The sequence below is a fragment of the Cetorhinus maximus genome, chromosome 11, assembly GCF_964194155.1.
Source record: "Cetorhinus maximus chromosome 11, sCetMax3.hap1.1, whole genome shotgun sequence".
In the NCBI taxonomy this organism is placed as follows: domain Eukaryota; kingdom Metazoa; phylum Chordata; class Chondrichthyes; order Lamniformes; family Cetorhinidae; genus Cetorhinus; species Cetorhinus maximus.
Window position 1 is genome coordinate 108,945,449 of NC_135889.1, and position 19,889 is coordinate 108,965,337.

At 44.8% G+C, this 19,889-nt stretch overlaps 1 protein-coding gene across 4 annotated transcripts in view; it reads right to left on the bottom strand.

The window, feature by feature from the left end:
* gli2a (GLI family zinc finger 2a) overlaps window positions 1–19,889 on the bottom strand; it is a 354,425-nt gene that overhangs the window by 35,431 nt on the left and 299,105 nt on the right. For all 4 annotated transcript variants that reach the window (XM_078552577.1, XM_078552579.1, XM_078552578.1 and 1 more), the window contains 4 exons: window positions 19,173–19,386; window positions 17,427–17,540; window positions 12,259–12,399; window positions 6,428–6,577 (listed from right to left, as the gene is read on the bottom strand). In XM_078552577.1, coding sequence (XP_078408703.1) covers window positions 6,428–6,577; window positions 12,259–12,399; window positions 17,427–17,540; window positions 19,173–19,386 — 619 coding nt within the window. The remainder of the gene's footprint in view (window positions 1–6,427; window positions 6,578–12,258; window positions 12,400–17,426; window positions 17,541–19,172; window positions 19,387–19,889) is intronic.

A 19,889-nucleotide genomic window follows, 5' to 3' on the forward strand; every position in this document is an offset into this window, starting at 1 on the left:
CATTAATGAAAATATGAGTGTTGGCAATGTAGCAAAGGCAATTTTTATCTAAAATATCTAGGGTTTCAGCTTTTGCACACAGGTCTCACGACAAAGTGTGATTTTATCGTTTTAAGAGCTTGCTGTTTGCGTACGTGAGTTCTGGTGTTTCAAGCTGATCTATTCTCTCCGATACATTCAGAAGTTTTCATGGAAGAAAAGTCGGGATTAGAACTGGGGAGGGAACAGCTGCTGTTTAACTTTCCAAAACTGGTATTATTTCAATCAGAGAGCATTTGCTTCCAATTGACAACTACAAATGAGCCTGTGATATCGCGTAAACCTCATAAACGAAGCAGATTTGAAAGACTGTTCCGTCAGGTCTCTCTGCAAAGGTTTATCCAGAGGAAAATATCCTACGCCACATCCTTGCCAACTTCCTACAGCATTCCAACCGGTTCTTGGAAGAATTCCCATACAATCCTTCCAAAACCTTGCAGGACTTCAGCAAGTGAAATGGGATTTTTTTTTTTGTGAGGCTGTTGTAATGTAGAGTTATATTACATTACGCAGGTCCATGCGTGCATGTGTCCTTATTTCAGAAATGAGTTAATTAGTAAAATTATTTTTAAAAATGCTGTAATTAGTTTTCATTTAACAATCCTTGGCATGCCATGGAAGCACTGAACTGAATCTGGCACCACTGTGTAAACTGCATGAGGATTTCACAAACACAGATATGTCTGAAAAGACACAGGGCTGGCGGTTCGTTTTGGTCCAGTTTTCAGGCTCAACATGGATGGCATGCCAAGTATGTGCAACACAAGCCAGAGGCCTGAGGCTCACCCAAAATTGTGCCCTGGAATCATTGGCATCTTGCTAGCAGGCTGTGGACAGTAGTTGGGCACCAGGAGGTAGCTTGCTGGCTTTATGAGGGTATAACTGGGGTAGGGTGCCATTCATGCAGCGGCCCGGGTGTTGGTCGTGGAAGTGGGAGGGGGTCGGCAAAAGGATATTGGGCGATAGTGGGGGAGGGGTGATCAGGGATTTGAAGGGGTGTTGATGACGGGAGTCGTGATAGAGAGAGGGGCACGATCGGGAGTGGGGGCGATCGGGAGAGGGGCGTGATTCGGAGTGAGGTCAATCGGCAGTGTTGGCCGGGGGGGGGGGGGGGCGGGGTGCCAGTTGGAACGGTCAAAATTAGTCTGCCCAGTCATGATGTCCACTGATTATGGTGAGAGTCTGATTGTTGTTGGGGAGGGTGGTGGTGGTAGCAATTGTTGAGGAGTCAATCTGAATCATGGGGCGAGAGGCCCAATCATGGGGGACGGTTTCCAATTGTTGGAGGTGGGGGGGGGGGCTGTGGATGGGTGGGTGGGGAGGTTGGGGGAGGGGTGCGTGTGAAGGGCCTGAGTGTGGCGGGGGTGGGGCGGGGGGGGGGGGGGAGGTGGAAGGACCCAATTGCAGGAGGATTGAGGGGGATGGAGTTTGATTGTGGGGGAGGGGCCTGATCATGATGGAGGTTTTCCATTCGGGGAAGGGCTGACTGTGGGGAGGAGGGTTCCGATCATGTTGGGTGGGGGGTCTGATTGTGCAGGGGATCATTTCATGTGGGCACTCCAATCTTGAGGGGGTGTCAGATCCGTTTGTGTGGAGGGTCCAACCATGGAAAGTGTGGGTGGTGGGGGGAGGGTTGTATGCGCAGAGGCTGACAACAACTTTCGGGATAGATCTGGAGCACTCCTACTCCTCCCAGCTGCAGATTCAATTCCGTAGAGAAGAAAAATACATCTCATTCATAAATTAAGGGGCTGGAGTCAGCACAACAAAGATGGACCAAATTTATTATAATTTGTTAAACCTGTTCCTTAATACGCATTCACTTGTTTTACTATTGCTATGTTTCCCCTGCTATATTGGTCATTTTGCCTCCCTGTTCCCCAGTGGCCTATTGGGACAGACAATGGCATATCCATCTAACTTTTAGTAGTTTAATTGTGGGGCGGAGAAGATCGATCTCTCCCTCCTGGCAATCTCAAGGCAATGTTCATCCAAGTCCCTGGTGGGCGAGGGCAGTTTATTTTCTCATTCTGGCACCGTTCTTAATGCAGGTCAGATGATCTGAATTTTAGCCCTTCTGGGGTGAAATGATTGAATCGACCCATTAAAACAAACCCATTTGAAACAAGATGGGTTAACGCCAAAATGATCACTTCTGTCACAGAGCATGATTTCAATCCCTCTGAAACCACTGTGTTCAGATGCCACTCTTAATAATTAGTCTGCTACTATTAATCTCCAACTTTGACAAGATACTGTTCTCAAGTAGTCAGCTGCAGAGAAATCTACTGTGCTGCTAACACAACAGTATGTTTTTCTCAAAATGACTGAAGTACTAATATTTACAGGTGAAGGAAGAGGAAATCTGAGCAGATGGGACATGAATGTATAGCTACAAATCCCTCCATGGGTAAACATTAAGTTCATTGTACTGAACAACTGAATTGGTGCTTAAAAATCCTTAAGCCCAAACATTTGGGAACAAAGCGGTTTCATTTTTAATATACCTTTCTACGTCCTATCAATCTTTTAACCAGTCTGCAAGGTAGCAAGTGTTTTTGTTGTTTTAAAAAAAAAACCTACTGTTCTACTTTCAGAGTAAAAATTTCATGAAATAATAATTAACGTGCAATAGCTTTTCCTCCCCTGAGCTACAGCTCTTTGTCATTTTTATTCATCATTCTATTTTTAAAAAAAGTGTAGACATCAGAGCAGAAAAACAGTTCTTGTGACCTAAGGACATATATTTAACAAACACTGTATATTCAAGAGTCATTTGTGAAAGACTAACATACGTTGCCGGTGCAGGGAAATTTGCCATTATCAATGCTCGCCATTTCCAAGGTAAAGAGCATTCTCCCCTTTGTTGAACTAGCTTATTTCACCTCTGGCAACAGCAGGGCTTCACAATTGACATTAGTGCGGGGTTACACCTTCACTGCTGTCCAGTACCCCAAATGGATGTTGAGCAGGTAACAGATTAGCCTCATATATGATGCATTTCAGGCTCCCATATTCTACTGACGCTCATTGTCTAGACTTGTACATGAAACAACAACTCGCATGTATATGGCACCTTTAAAGTAGCAATGTCTTTTCGTATTCATCCATGGGATATGGACCTCGCTGGATGGGCCAGCATTTATTGCCTATTCCTAATTGCCCTTGAGAAGGTGGTGGTGAGCTGCCTTCTTGAACCGCTGCAGTCCATTTGGTGTAGGTACACCCACAGTGCTGTTAGGAAGGGAGTTTCAGGACTTTGACCCAGCGACAGTGAAGGAATGGTGATATATTTCCAAGACAGAATGGTGAGTGACTTAGAGGGGAATTTCCAGGTGGTGGTGTTCCCATCTATCTGCTGCCCTTGTCTTTCTAGATGGTAGTGATCGTGGGTTTGGAAGATGCTGTCTAAGGGGCCTTGGTGAGTTTCTGCAGTGCATCTCGTAGATGTACACACTGCTGCCACTGTGCATCGGTGGTGGAAGGAGAGAGTGTTTGTGGATATGGTGCCAATCAAGTGGGCTGCTTTGTCCTGGATGGAATCAAGTTTCTTAAGTGTTGTGGGAGCTGCACTCATCCAGGCAAGTGGGGAGTATTCCATCACACTCCTGACTTGTGCCTTGTAATTGGTGGACAGGCTTTGGGGAGGCAGGAAGTGGGTTACTTGTAACACGATTCCTAGCCTCTGACCTGCTCTTGTAGCCACAGTATTTATATGGCAAGTCCAGTTCAGTTTCTGGTCAATGGTAACCCGAAGGATGTTAATAGTGGGGGTTCAGTGATGGTAATACCATTGAACATCAAGGGGCGATGGTTGGATTCTCTCTTGCTGGAGATGGTCATTGCCTGACACTTGTGTGGCGCGAATGTTACTTGCCACTTGTCAGTCCAAGCCTGGATATTGTCCAGGTTTTGCTGAGTTTGGAATTGGACTGACTCAGTGTCTGAGGAGTCGCGAATGGTGCTGAATATCAGCGAACATCCCCACTTCTGACCTTATGATGTTAGGAAGGTCATTGATGAAGCAGCTGAAGATGGTTGGGCTGAGGACACTACCCTGAGGAAATCCTGCGGTGATGTTCTGGAACTCAGATGACTGACCTCCAACAACCACAACCATCTTCCTTTGTGCTAGGTATGACTCCAACCAGTGGAGAGTTTTCCCCCTGATTCCCATTGACTCCAGTTTTGCTCGGGCTCCTTGATGCCACACTCGGTCAAATGCCCCTTGACATCAAGGGCAGTCACTCTCACCTCACTTCGGGTGTTCAGCTCTTTTGTCCATGTTTGAACCAAGGCTGTAATGAGGTCAGAAGCTGAATAGCCCTAGCAGAACCCAAACTGAGCGTCAGTGAGCAGGTTATTGCTAAGCAAGTGCCAATTGATAGCACAGTTGATGACCCCTTCCATTACTTTACTGATGATCGGGAATAGATTGATGGGGCAGTAATTGGCTGGGTTGGACTTGTCCTGCTTTTTGTGTACAGGACGTACATGGGCAATTTTCCACATAGCCGGGTAGATGCCAGTGTCGTAGCTGTACTGGAACAGCTTGGCTAGGGGTGCGGCAAGTTCTGGAGCATAACTGGCCACTCCCCTAGCCAAGCTGTTCCAGTGCATATTTAGGTGTTCTTAACTTTGAAATATTTACCCAATTCCCTTACAAAATAAACACTAGTATCTGTCTCAACAGCCAACCAGGGGAAAGCATCCACGCTCGAATGGTCAATTTGGCAAAAATTCTTTGAACTTGCTCCTTCAATTTTCTAGTAATGATAATCTTCAGCACCATTATATATATAAAACCGGAAATGCAGGTAAAAGCATAGCAGCTGAGAAGAGAAAAGCTGTTCTAAGATTTGCAACAGGGAAAGATTTTCAACACATTTCCACAAAAGATCTGCACCCAAAATGTCCTTTATTCCTTAAAGACCTGCTGTGTATTTCCAACCACTTTTATTTCTTGTTTTTTAAATCAAACACTATTTCTGCCAAAAATACTCTTTGGTCTCTGCACTGTTTATTCTGATGGCAATAACTGTGTCAAGGCACTAAAGGCATTAAGAAAGCGGTTTATCCTGAAGGAGTGTCATCGACTGTGGGTGGGATTAGTCTCCAGGCTGACGGCATTCTGTTGAACTTGACCTTGGGAGACCCAATAGTATTGTTGGCCTGCATTTTCAGGGAGGTCACGAGCTGTTATCAGGTCCTCATTTAAACTAAAATCGAGACTACTTTGCTTTTACCAATGGCTCTTTGACCTCATCCTTGAGGAGCTGTGACAGAGCAAGTGTCAATTGGGGAGAATGGCTCAAGTACTGTCACAGGGTCTTGTTTAGGCCTGACCATGTAAAAGTGCCACAGATCTCTCTGAGCATTTCTGTCCTGACCCCATATCCCAAAAAAATAATTACTTGAGAACAGAAAGAGACCGTACAGAAAAAGCAGGAACACAGGCCTAGACATTCTTGATGGCAATATTAGCCGATGACATTCCTCTGTCTGCTCTACTAAGCAAGGAATTAGCACATTTGAAACGAGTAGCAAGGGTGCTTAGACAGTTCAAACAAGAGGTTAAAGGATTGTCTTCTGCAGTGAATTCTTTTGTTTATTATTGCTCCAAATTGCCTTGAAGTATTGATGGACGATCTTGAAAAGTGCTATCAAGTTACCTAGAGGAGTCGGCTGTGATCTACTAACTCACCAACATCTAGCTATTTATTTTATTTTCAAGTTCCTATTTTTCATGTTCCTCACTTTAAAATAAAACGGGTGGAGTTTTGAATTCTAATGTGCATGTCATATTTACAAGTGTACCTGAAATAAGAGCCATATCTAGACACCAGACTGGCATTTCATCATTGCAAACAGGTCATTCCCATTGTTACCAATGTTTAGGTCAATCAATCAATTGCAAAAAAAAAAAATCCATAAAAACGAAAGAGTTTCCTTGTGACTAGGATCTGCCGGTTTGTCCCAGCGGTGACAAGAATGTAGGAAGTCTGGGTCTACAGTCACCATTCTCTCTAGCTGCCATTTTGTTGAGGTAAAGAGCGCATGGTTTGAATGAGTTTGTAGTTTGATTCTCTAAATTCAGACTTTATAAATCCTACTTGTGTTGGTAATCAAGCCATCGACTAGACCAAAATAGCGCCATTGTAAGTTATGGTGTATGAGGGCTGGCTGTTACCATCGGTGTTTCACTAGGTTACAACTGAGCATTAAAACTATTTGCATTCCTACTAAACTCTTGACTGCTCAAGATTCCACCGCCCCCGCCCGCCCACCGCCCCCCCCTCCCCCGTCCAAGTTACTGATAGATTCCTCATGTTGCTAGTCCACTCTTGTCTGCTCAATGTGCCTCCATCTCTCCAGCTAATAAACTTACAGTGCACTTGTGTGGTTTCTCTCCCGTGTGTCGCCGCATGTGCACCACTAGCATGTACTGCGCCTTGAACGGCTTCTGTTCTCGAGAACAGTCCCGCCACCGGCAAACAAACTCCTTCTTCTCACCATGGATGTGCTCGTTGTTAATGTGCTGCGGGAGAAAACACATTGAAGATGGCTATGAAGGCACTTCAGTAAGACCAAATTTTCTAGGTTTAACAACCAGACCTCTGCACAGAACAAAAATGGTGTAAAGTCATTATCTTTTAACCTTTGCATTGTTGAACAATATTTTTAGCCATTAAAATATTCAGATTAATTGGTCCACTGCAGTTAAGTCGATTTGATGGATGAAAATTACCCATTCAACCAGAGAGTGTTAAAATTCTCCTCAACATTCAGCCAAGGCTTCCACTTCTGATAATACTCTAGAAAGTCCTGGGCAAATCTGCATGCATAGACATTGGCTGGGGTTCAGATCAGAATCAGGCTTGGAAATGACATTCCCCCTCCGTGATTAAATAGGTTGAGAACACTCATGACCTATGATCATGCATGGAAAATGGTAACTGCTAGGCAAAGCAGGGCCTCAAAAAGCTCATCAGAACTGGGCCCCTAAAGAAGTTAGTCCCTTGCAGAGGAGGAGAACAATGGGGAGACAGACAAAAAGAGCAAAAACGATGCTTGAAGTTAAGAAACCCAGTGAGCCCTTGATTTTATGATCAATGAAACTGGGAAATGAAGATCCCAAATGCTTTAAAATGATTTCTTTCTGAAAGAGAGGGAAGGTTTAATCGGGTGAGAAGAGAAGTGCAACCAATATTGAATCCTTAGAAACGACAATATCTGAGCTAAAGATTTAAGTGGCTCAAATGCTTACCGAAAAATAAACCTACTATAGACAGAGAAGAATGAAATGGGACGTATGCTGCAATATTTATATCCCAGCAGGCTAAATGACCAAGGCTGCCTTCCTCAAATAGTCTGTGCTCAGATGGAGCTATCGTACACAAACTGAAACCAAAACCTGACTCATTTTGTCTTTTCTCTCCTTAATCCAAACTTCAGCCTAATTATGAAGGGCGCCGGGCAGAAACTGAAGGCAATGTACAAGCAGGCCTGCACAGATCTACAGCATATTTGAATTAGTTTAATTAATGTTGATACGGGCGCGGCAGAGGGAGGGGAGGCAAGCTCGCATCTGTAGACTTCCTGCACTGAAGGAGTGTGGTCCTGGCAATGGCTTGTAAGTCTCTGCAGGCGAATCCCTCACATCTCAGCAGACTGACACACAAGTTGGTAATGAGAAACACATGCTGCTTCTGCTTTGCTTCACTACATCCCTGGTATTCAAGTAGACGCTGGTCTTTAGAAAATAAGTAAGCTGAATGAAGGCATGTCATCTATTAGCTGAACTCCACAATAAAATGCACCTGCTGTCAACAGCTTAAGCCTTTGGCAGGAGGAAAGAAGGGGCTTATGATGAATACAGGTCCTGGGAAGGGTGGCCATTAATTAGAGATCATATTTTTTCCACTGCTCTTGCAGTTTGGGCAGATAATTCTATCCACTCCCACCCACACAAACCTTTTTTCCCCCTCAAGTACCCTGCTATTACTGTGCCCTTTACATCTGTCTCCACTTTCTGTCTAAATAATGTGTAAACAATTGACTTACTCCAAACAAATGCAATTTAGATTAATTTGTCTTTAATTAGTGCCAATTGAAGCCTAGACTGGGATTAATCATCATATACGGAGGGTGGGGTTTGGAGAAAAGATCTATCCCAGTTAGGAGAGGGCATGCTCTGTGTAGTTGATAGCTTGTTATGCTGTGAAGAAAGATATACATCTTTCACTGCCTTAGGACATCCCAAAGCTTTCACAGCCAAAGAAGCGTTTTTTTGAAGTGTGGCCGCTGTTGTATTATATGCAAATGTAGATGCCAATTTGTACACAGCAAGCTCCCACAGCAATGTGCTAATGACCAGATCGTCTGTTTTTGGGTTAGAGCTCTAGCCGAATACAAATGGAGATCACTAACGAGTGCTGCTTTCCCTGCTTGAAACATGCTTGGCCCCTTAAAGGAAAACGTTGATTGGAGGCCCATGCTTTGCTTTGCCTCTGTGGTCCTTAGGATTCACGAACTTGCAGATCCAGCTGGTCAGACTTTTGTGTTGCTGGCAGAGGAAAGGGTGTCACATAACTGAAGTAAAACCACCATTATATGGTTTCCCTACTTGAGAAGGAGACATAAGCAGAGACGCTGTTTTTATCAGACCTCAGGGTGCATGACGCAACACTCCAGTAATGGGGTTGCACAGAGCCCTCTCGCTATTGGGTCAGCTAATTCTGTACGGATGAATGAATTCAGATCTGCAAAAATCCACTTCCAGGTTCACAACTGAAGGTTTTGGCAAAATGCTGGATGTTTAATAACATACAGCATGGGCAGTAAGTTAATGCTGATGCAATTGTTCTGGAAAATAAGCAGTAAATTAAACAAGTTATAAAGAAGAGACCGCCCAACAGCTTGCTCGTATCAGGCTGAAAGGCAGCTTTTTGAGGTTTAATTTCCTGGGGCTGTATCTAATTTCTTGATGGCAAGAACTCAGGGCTGACCACACAGGGCTTAATACCCAGCAGAGTGTCAAGAGAGTAAAATCCTAGCTGAAGAAATTGGCCAATTTTAGTAGCAATTAAGGTGAATGTTCTCAAACTCTCTGCTGCAACGGATCCCATGCAACGTGGAGACTGCAGGGGGGGAATAAGATCAGACTCCAGTTGTGGGCCTGCAGTGTTCAGCTAGCGGTCTCTGACATTATTTCACTAGGGCTCGATGGTGCAGATGCGGAAAAGATGTTTCCACTTATTGGGGGAGTGCAAAAGTCGAAGACATTAATATAAATTAGTTCCTAATAAATCCAGCAGGGAGTTCAGCGAATTTGCTCAGTGAATTGTAAGAATATGGAACTTGCTGTCTCGTGGTCAGATGGAGGTGAATATCAGGTCCACTTTAAAGGGGAGCTGGATAAAGAAATAAAAGGTTATGTTGATGGGATGAGATGAAGTAAAGTTGGAGGCGGCTGGTGTGGAGCATTAACATCGCCATGTTGGGTCAAATGATCTGCTTTTTTTTTTGCTGTAAATTTTGTATAATTGAGCCTGTTTCAAGCTTATTTGGATCAATTGATGAATTGGATTAAGGAGAGCACTTGGTCATAGCACCCTCGCCTTTGAATCAGAGGGTTGTGGGTTCATGTCCCACTCCCGGAAACCAAGAAATGTGATTGTACTCGAAAGAGTTGCAATCTGTGACTGTTGATAACTCGAAAGAATTTTCAAATAGAGAAATACATGGGAAAAGGAAGCAAGGTTCGTCCGTGCAGATGTGACAACACGCTGAATGCTCTGGGGTAAAAAAAAAATCCCTGTTTTCTTGGTGGCTGATATCTGGAACAGCAGAGTCTGTATTTTAATAAAAAAAATTGTTAAATGAATGTCCAGCACTTGGAGGTGGAGGTGGGGTTACATCTGTATTTTCTGATAACGTAGCAGGAGGGTTGGGGAATAAATGGATAGTTCCTTCAGATAGCCAGCGGGCTAAATCACCTCTTTCTGTGCTGTGAAATTCTGAGAGACTATAATCTCCTTACCCTGCCAGTATTGGTGGGCTAATCAATCTTGGGGGTGGAAGCAGGGGGAAGCAGTAAAAGACAATCCGTGTGCAGTCCCTATTGGCATAGTGGTGTCTGTGGCTGTTCGCTGTCAGTCTAGAGGTGTTTGTTCAGATTCCCCAGTGGGTGGGTGGGTGTGTTTGGTGGGGGGGGTGGTGGGGGGAGAGGTGGGGATGAAAAGACTGACATCTGCTCTCTGGGCTTGTCTCAGGGGGCACACACACACTAGCTTGTGGAAGCAGATGTTAGGTCTTTCCCAAATACTGGAATTTTTATAGACATAAATGCTCATACCCAGCAGTCACTAATTACAGAACAAAATGGAAAGGCAATCCATTAGAGCAAACGTGGAATTGAAATCAGCCAAATAACTTGAGACAAACACAGGTGGCGTGGATCTCATGCAAGATGTCAGGCTTAGCTCCTGGGTAGCATTCCTGCCTCTGAAGCAGAACGCCTTGGATTCTAAGCGCCATCCCAGGATTTGAGGGCATAATCTTGGCTGACACTTCAATATAGCACTAAGTCCGTCGGAGCTATTGTTGTTCAAATGAAATGTTAAACCAAGGACCCGTCTCCTCCCCCCTCAGAAAAGTGCTGCTATACTCAAAAGAACAGCAGGGGAGGTGTTGTGATCAGCATTTATTTGTTCCACAAACATCACGAAAGCAGGTGATCCAGTCATTTATCTCATTGCTGCTGGTGGGGTCTTGTTGTGTGCGGAATGGCTGCTGCATTTATCTACATTGCAGCTATGATCACACTTCAGAAGTACTCAGGGGGCCACAATTTTGCCCTCATCGGGCGGGGGTGGGCAGGAGCAGTCGGGAAGCCGACTGTCACATGAGCAGGGACATGTTAGAAATTAGTATGAGAACGTTTTATTTATTTTAATGACGGATCGAAACCTCATCCCGCCCGTGGATGAGGTTTCGCAAAATACGCAAAGGCCGCTCGGCCTTTTTGCCTGCTCGCCAGCCGTAAAATTTAAATTGTTAATTAGATCGTTAATGGCCTTAATAGGCCTTTTAATTGCCGGCAGGCGCGTTGCCAACTCCCGCGCGTGCCTGCCGACCGAAATATTGCGTGAGCGCGCAACGATGTCGGGACGCTCGCCCGGCGCCATCGCGCCTCATTTTATGCTCGTTCGGGTCGGGCGTGCGCCTGCCCAATGAGCAGAAAGCTCTTCCCCAGGTGCGTAAAGCAATTTGGGATGTCCGGGGTTCGCCTTAGGTGCTATATGAATGCAAGATCTGCCTTCCTCCTTTCATGAGCAATCACGCAGAATTAAACGTGTTTAAATTGCAATGGAACAAGTGGTGTTGCTGCAACTACAGAAGAAAATCTGAAACCATCCAAACATCATCATCACGCTCCTTAAAATGTTGACAAGAGATGTATTCGTACACCGTCATTAAAATGAGAGCGGTATATCTCATGGGGGTGCAGGGGAACAATTTGTTGAAGGTGATTGAGAAAATGGTTAATAAAGCACACTGGATTTCTGGGTTTAATAGCTAAAGGCATAGAGAATAAAAGCAAACCTTTATAAAACATTAGTTCAGCCTCAACTGGAGCATCGTGTCCAACTTTTCACTTTATGGAGGGTGGGAAGGTTTTAGAAAGGGTGTAGAAAAACTTACAAAAACGGTTTCATGAACGGGGGATTTGAGTTACCTGGATAGCTGGGAGAAACTGAGGCTGTCCCCCTTAGAGAAGGGAAGATTGAGAGGAAATTTGATAGAGGTGTTCAAAATCATTTGATTGAAGGGTCAAGAACCGGGGGACACTGATTTAAAATGATTGATTAAAGGATCAAACTCGTCATGAGGAAAAAGCTTTTTCATGCAGGCATTAGTTAGGATCTGGAATAAATGAGTGGTGGGGGCAGATTCAAACATGGCTTTCAAAAGTGAGTTGGATAAGCAACTGAAGGGGAAAAATGACAGGGCTACAGGAAAAGGGTGGGGAAGTGGGACCAGCTAAATTGCTCTTGCAGACGGCCTGCACGGGCTTGATGGGCTAAATGGCCTCCTTCTGTGCTGCCACCATTCTATGATTCTGCATTAAACCTTGCGATGCGATGCCCAAAATCCACACCTGTTGCCTCGCCGTGCTCCAACTGCTTTCCAGCTCTTTGCTCAGGATTTACTCACATGCACCAGTTGTTCCTGAGTGTCGTACTCTTTGTTGCACCCTTCCCAGTGACACACGGTCTCGTAAATGACCTCCGGCTCCTGTTTGCAATCATCTTTATCCAAATCATCCTTCACCTCTGTCAGCCCTGCCAGCCGATCCTGAGCAATTAGATAAATAAAGGGGGAAATTGAGACATTGCTATATGAAACGTAACAGCAGTTGTAACAGTCCTGCATTCATCTGGTCCTCTGATGCTCTGATAGATGTAAGTTATTTGAATTAATCTCTTTAGCAGTCGTTTAGATGCTCAGCACAAATGAAACCAAATTAACAAATTATTCCGTTTCTTTCACTCAGTATTTTTTTTAACCATTATGTTCTTCTGCTCTATTTTTTAATGTACTTTTCTTTAGATCTCCTCCATGGAGCACACCTTTCTCCATGGGAGAGGGCAGCCATGTTGCTAGGCAACGGTTCGCCACCCGCCCCCACCTGATGGACAACCATTAGGAGTCGCACACGTGGCCAACAATATGATGTTAGCTAATTTCATACCCTGTTCCTCACCCAAATAATGCCTTAACTCAGTACCTTGTCTAGTTCTCCCTTTCTTGTCCTGACCCCAGCCTAGAACAGGAATTCCCGTTCCTCATGAAAATTCAAGATTGGAGCAATGAAAGTTAGATCCATTATTGGTTTGAGTTCAGAAGAGAAGAGGAATGGACAGGATTTTAAAATAATCCCATTGTCCCACATAATCCAGAATTACTGCAAACAACTGGACTCAGGTCGGGCACACTTGGCTCACTGGGACAGCATAGGCTTTGACTAATTCCTTGTTCTGCTTTAGTCCAGAGGCAATCCCAGTCAGGCTTTGGCATGACGCATGGGGCTGGCTCAAGGCCCTAAAAAAAAATAATGACAGTGGCACCCGCAGCACTAAGAACATAAGAAATAGGAGCCGGAGTAGGCCATTCGGCCCCTTGAGCCTGCTCTGCTATTCAATATAGTCGCGGCTGATCTGATTGTGGCTTTAACTCCACTTTCCTGCCGTCACCACCCATTGCACCCCCGCAACCCCCACCCCATGTCAAACCCTGCCCGTAACCCTTGGGCTCGCTTGTCGATCAAAAACCTGTCTCAAACAGTGGGGTCACCACAGCCCGGGGGAGCGCAATTATGTTTCGGTGACCGAATTAAGGCATTAACTACTCTCCACCTCGGAGGAACCAAAGGCCTCCGAATGGAGCCAAAAGCGACGCGATCACACAAGCAATTTGTTTGTACTAATGAACGCACATTACTGCTAAGATATTAATTCCTTTCAGATGCCCACTGTGTGTTTTTTTAAAAATTGTCTCATTAGCGTTTGCCCACGTCGCAGCTGGAGATGCTTTTGGGTCATGCGCTGGCTGCTGTTGACGTGATCTAAACTTAAAACTCGTGAGATGTGGCTCCTGCCCTGAACGTGCTGACTACAGCATGTTTATCTTTCTCTGATATGCTATCTTCATCAATTTTCCTGGCCCCAGATGATTATAAACATAGCCGTCCCCATGCATCATGCCAAAGCCTGACTGGAGCTACCTCTGGACTAAGGCAGAACAAAGAATTAGTCAAAGCCCTTGCTGCCCCAGTGACAGCAAGGTATTGTATATTTCATTAAAATGTAGTGCAGGGACACTTCTTGTAGTTTAGAGTTACAATAAAAAATGGTTTAAAAAGAAAGGAGATAAATTGATCTCGCTGCTAATCCTCACACATCAGGACGGACAGAAGATCAGGAACTAAAGGCTTCACTGTATCAAATCTTACTGTCTTTGACCAGTGACAGAGAGATTGCAGAGCAGTACTTTATAACGCTGAGGTAATAACCCATTAGTAACTCTCCATTACACAGCAGACGGCTCCTGGAGTTGCACTGAGGAAAGAGCCTGGGACTCAGCCCAACATTGTCACGGCTGGTGTTACCATTCATCTTTTCTCACATAGAACCCTCTGCAACTATGACAAGCTGCAAAATATCCCGAACCGAGGCCATTGCCAGGATCCGAGTTAACGAGCCTTTCTAGCTAAACAGGTCTATTGAAGCAAAATGAAGGGTGAGGGGCCCTGTTCACATGCAGTATTGCTTGTGCGTAGCAAACTAACAACGTTTTAATTTTCATATTTTGAATGAAGTTTTCGAATGCGAATAACTTCCATGACCGATTTTTTTTTTTTGCAGTTACAATAAAATGACATTTTAACATTTTAACCCCAGACAATACTCTACTTTTGATTCAGTAGCAGTACTTTTCAATGGTTTTTATTGCAAGGTCATCATTTTCCAGATTTTGAGCAGGTAAAATCGTTAACAACATATTGGGCAGAACCTTACTTCCCACAGGCGTAATAGTGGGCAATATTTTGGCCAGCGGGCACACATGAGAGTCGGCAGCGTGCCCGCCAGCAATTAAGAGGCCTCTTAAGGCCATTAAAGTATTAATTAAGGGAAATTTTTGTTGCCCGTCCAACCTTATGTTTGGCCGGCGGGCAAATCGGCCAGACGGCCTTTGCGTTTTTGAGGAAACCTCATCCATGAGCAGGATGAGGTTTCCAACATTAACTGAAAATTAAAATAACAATGTTTTGAAGTAAATCTTATTACCTGTATGTTAATGTGAGACAGTCCTATGAAGGTACATTTTTTTTCAGATTTTCCAAATCTTTGATTTGAAAATTCTTCAGCTCCCGGAGACAGCTCGCTGACTTCAGGGAGCTTTCATTGCACCCTCCCCACCGGCGCCTGCGCAGACTTCAGTGCTCGGCCCCCACCCCCACCCTGGCGGTGCTGAGCCTTTCACAGCATGTTCGACGCTGGCTGGCCGTTAATTGGCCAGCCGGCATGAAATGGTGGCCGGGCGCCGATCGCGGCTGGCGGACCGTTTACCGGCCGCTCCCGGGCCTGCCCGCTGCGCCCTCCCGATGACCCAAAAAGTCCTTTCTGGCGATACAGGCAGAGGTAGAGAGAGAAATGAGCTGAAAGAGTCCATGGTGGGGAGAGAGAATGTGATGGGAGCATCAGCACCACCATATAATGTGATATAAAGTGCATGAGCATTTATCTGGACATGGGGTAATGTAATTTTAACCTCCAAATCTGAGAGTCTGCACTCACACAATTTTAATTTGTTCTTTTGGGACTTTAACCTTTCAGGCAATAGGAGGCAATCTAGTGATGTAAGTCAACTCGATGGCTCCTGTCATGTCATTCACAAGTGACCTTTTTGTTCTAACTTATAAATTGCTCTGAAAGTTAACATTGGCATATCAACTTTACCACTGACGGGCCTTTTAAAGTGTGTCAGACAATGAAGAGGAAGATGTGGTACATTTTTGAGAGTGCAGTAAGGTAGTGGTTACATTACTGGACCAGGGCTGGAATACTAATCCAGTGAATGTGAGTTCAAATCCCATGTTGACAGTTTTTGAATTTCAAATTGAATTCAGTTCTAACGATCTGGAAATAAAAAGTTGGGGGAGAACTTTCTCCCTGTCGAGGGTCTGAGCGGGAGCGGGCGCGCAGCCCATCTTCGTCTGTGATTGGCTCCACGCTGCCATTTTACGTGGGCGGGCCAATTAAGGCTCGCCCAGCGTGACGTGCACCTGGAAGCGCTGAGCACTCCCTGTACGGGCGGGGGGAGGAGGGAGAGTTGGGGCTGCGCTCTTTCGTGCATGCGCACAAAAGAGCACAGAAATCTCCCTGAGGCAGCTCTGTGCCTCAGGGAGATTAGTTTGGGTATGAAAAATTGAAATAAAGGGGAAAAAAAAATTATTCAGACATGTTCCTTCATGTGACAGAGTCACATGAGCTGGGACATTTCAATGAATTTTAATAAACATTTTTAGTACATTAATAAACCCTTCATGAAACCTCATCCCGCCTGTGGATGAGGTTCCATGAAAAATGCGAAGGCCGCCTGGGCTCTTCGCCTGCCCGCCAGCCTTAAAGTTGGACGGGCAGCCCTGTTAATCATTTCAATGACTATTTTAATGGCCTTAATAGGCCTTTGACAGTTCGGCGGGCACACAGCTGACTCTGGTGCGCGCCTGCCGAACTGAAGATCGGAATGACGCGCGGTGACGTCGGGACCCACGCCCGACGTCACCGCGCGTCCTTTTACGCGTTGGCGAGTGGGGCCCACCCCTGCACGCCAACCAGAAGATTCTGGGCTTGGTATCAGTATAAGTGAGCGTGAAGCTACTGAATTGTTGTAAAAACACTACAGTTCACCAATGTCCTTTAGGGGGTGGAAACCTGCTGCTCTTACCCAGTCTGACCTATAATGTGATTCTAGTCTCAAACCAATATGGTTGACTCTTAGTTGCTCTCTAAAGTGGCTTGTCAGCTCTTCCACCAAGGATGGCTGGGGTGAGTAACAAAATGGTGGCCACACCAGTAATGTGGAAATTCCGTGAGTTGGCAAAGTATTTTATCTGTTACATTCTTCTCCCCTCCGATGTAAATGTACCAATCATACGCAAAGATTGGTGAAACAATAATGTGGGTTCTTTGAAGATAAGACGATGTACAGATAGTATTCACTGGGAGACTAAACTAGTTCTTATCTTTAATGTTATGTTAAGAAGCATTGGAGAAAGTGCAAAGAAGATTCACAAGAAAAATGCCAGATATATTTATTAGGGAAAACTGGAAAGGCTGGGGCTCTTTTCTCTACAAAACGGGAAGGCTAAGGTGTGACTTGAGGTCTTTAAGATTATGAAAGGCTTTGATAGGGTAGCCTTAGAGCAGATGTTTACACACGTGGTGGAGTCCAAAACTAGAGGCTATAAATATGAGATAGTCACTAATAAATCCAGTAGGACATTCAGAAGAAACTTCTTTACCCAATGAGCGGTTAGAATGTGGAACTCCCTACCACATGGAATAGTTGAGGTGAATGCATTTAAAGAGAATCTAGATATGTAAATGGGGAGAAAAGGAACAGAATGATATGCGGGTAGGATTAGATAAAGTAATGTGGGAGGAGGCCCCCATGAGGAGCATAAATACCAGCATGGGCCAGATGGGTTGAATGACCTGTCTCCTCGTTGTGCACCCAATGTAACTCGATGACTCTTATAATCTTTGTTTTACTGCGCACTGGAAACATGCAACTTACACAGGCTCTTATTTGCTCACCTCAGTTGCTGGAGACACAGTCCGGGGTCCCTCCACCTCAGTTTTAACCTTGGTGCGTTTGTTGATCATTGGATCGACAGTGCTGCTCACAGCGGACTCACCGCTCAGCTTACTCTACAGAATAAAAACCGAGCCTTGCTAAAACATTTAAACCCAACAGTGCAAATATACGAACACAACTAAGTCTGCTTACTTCAAAGCTAACATTTTTGTTTCTACTTCGATGTCACATTTCCCAAATCAATTTTTTTTTTTTTAGCATTATCTGTTTCTTTACTCAGAATGAAAATGGGTCTTTATTGATAGTGATGGGGATGAGGATTTGTGGTGGGGTTGGGGTGGGGCGCAGTGGGGATGAAGAGGAGTGAACGACACAATCATCAAATTAAGATACATCAGTAAAAATACCTGGAAAAACTCAGCAGGTCTGGCAGCATCTGCGGAGAGGAACACAGTTAACGTTTCGAGTCCGTATGACTCTTCAACAGAACTAAGTAAAAATAGAAAAGACGTGAAATATAAGCTGGTTTAAGGGGGGGTGGGACAAGTAGAGCTGGATAGAGGGCCATTGATAGGTGGAGATAGCCAAAAGATGTCATAGACATAAGGGCAAAGAGGTGTTGAAGGTGGTGATATTATCTAAGGAATGTGCTAATTAAGGTTAGAAAGCAGGACAAGCAAGGTACAGATAGCCCTAGTGGCGGAGGGGTGGGGTGAAGGAATCGAAAAAGGAATCAATTCCTTCATCCCACCCCATACCCACTAGGGCTATCTGTACCATGCTTGTCCTGCTTTCTACACTTAATAATCACATTCCTTAGATAATATCAACACCTTCAACACCTCTCTGTCCTTTTGTCTGTGACATCTTTTGGCTATCTCCACCTATCACTGGCCCTCTATCCAGCTCTACTTGTCCCACCCCCCACTTAAACCAGCTTATATTTCACCTCTCTTCTATTTTTACTTAGTTCTGTTGAAGAGTCATACGGACTTGAAACGTTAACTGTGTTCCTCTCCGCAGATGCTGCCAGACCTGCTGAGTTTTTCCAGGCATTTTTATTTTTGTTTTGGATTTCCAGCATCCGCAGTTTTTTGCTTTTATCTAAGATACATCAGTGTTAGGGGATGGAATACTGCAATGTGAGGTACAGAGTCGGTTAAAAATAGAACACTTAACATTCAACTCCATAACTTTATCCTCTTCATAAAACTTTGAACGCCACTCCTTACTCTACCATTGTGACATTTCCATTTCCCATACTGGCCAATCTCATGGTCTCCCTGACTGATGTTAACTTAGTGCTAATTTTAACTTATTGCTAACTACAGACAAAATCATGGAACATTTTCCACATTTGTGGGAACTGTATTGAGACAATCTGTGGAGAAAGAATCTGTTTTGTTGGTTTTTGCTAGATTGGAGCCCAGCTCTTCTGGGGTAAGAGTCCAATGTGCTTAGCCACTTCCGCACTTTTGCACTCATTATTCGAAGGTGCCCCTGCACCACTCATGATCCCATGACCCATGCCCCCGCCAGTCCCCCCACCACCACGCCTCCCAACACCACCCCACCACCACCACCCAATCAGCCCCCTCACCTCCATGCCTCCCAACACCACCCCACCACTACCACCCAATCAGCCCCCTCACCGTCAGCCCTCCCACCGCCAGCCCCCCCAACCACTATCCCCTCCTCCCCACCCCCTGCTTACTTTGCAGTACCTCAGACAACCCAGGCCTTACCTGGGAAGCTTCAGACGAGGCATTATTGGCCTGACTAGGTGGCAGAACTGCAGAGGTACTGGACATGTGCTGTCGTGGAGCGAATGTTGGTGATGGTTGTATAAGGGGCGGGGTGTGGCCGAATGCAGAGTTCAGGCTGCGTTGCTGGTTCAGTATCTGCTGGTGCATCTGGAAAGTTACTGGGTTGATGGGATGAGGAAAGCTAAATGCTGGGCTGGAATCAAACAATACCGGAATTTTAAAAAAAGATTCAGATTTCTTTTCTACAAACATTGGAACAGTGCAGTGCCAAACTTACTGCAAGTAACCAAGAACAACATGCTGCAAAAAATGGGTCAGTTCTTGTTTTGTGACAATTCCAAGAGGATGCATCACCTCTGCTTTGAGAGTTGATCTTAAAATATGTTAAAACATCAAATAGAGTTAATCAGCAAGTTCAATGAAATCTGCTGTGGTTGACCAACCAAATATAGTTTTTTTTTCCAAAAAATTCTTTAAGGAAATCTTTTCATCTCTTTAGGAACACAGCTTTCTGCCCCAGATTTTGAGAATCCAAGTACATTCTTCTGAAAAAAATGTATAGATGGGAGGAGTTAACTCCTTTAAGTGAATAACTCTTCGTAGACCACTCCTCCCTACCATCCAGCCTTAAAATGATTGCTCTGTCACCAAGGTGTGCTCGGTACTGCAACTGAATGTAATCCTGGAAATACTCGG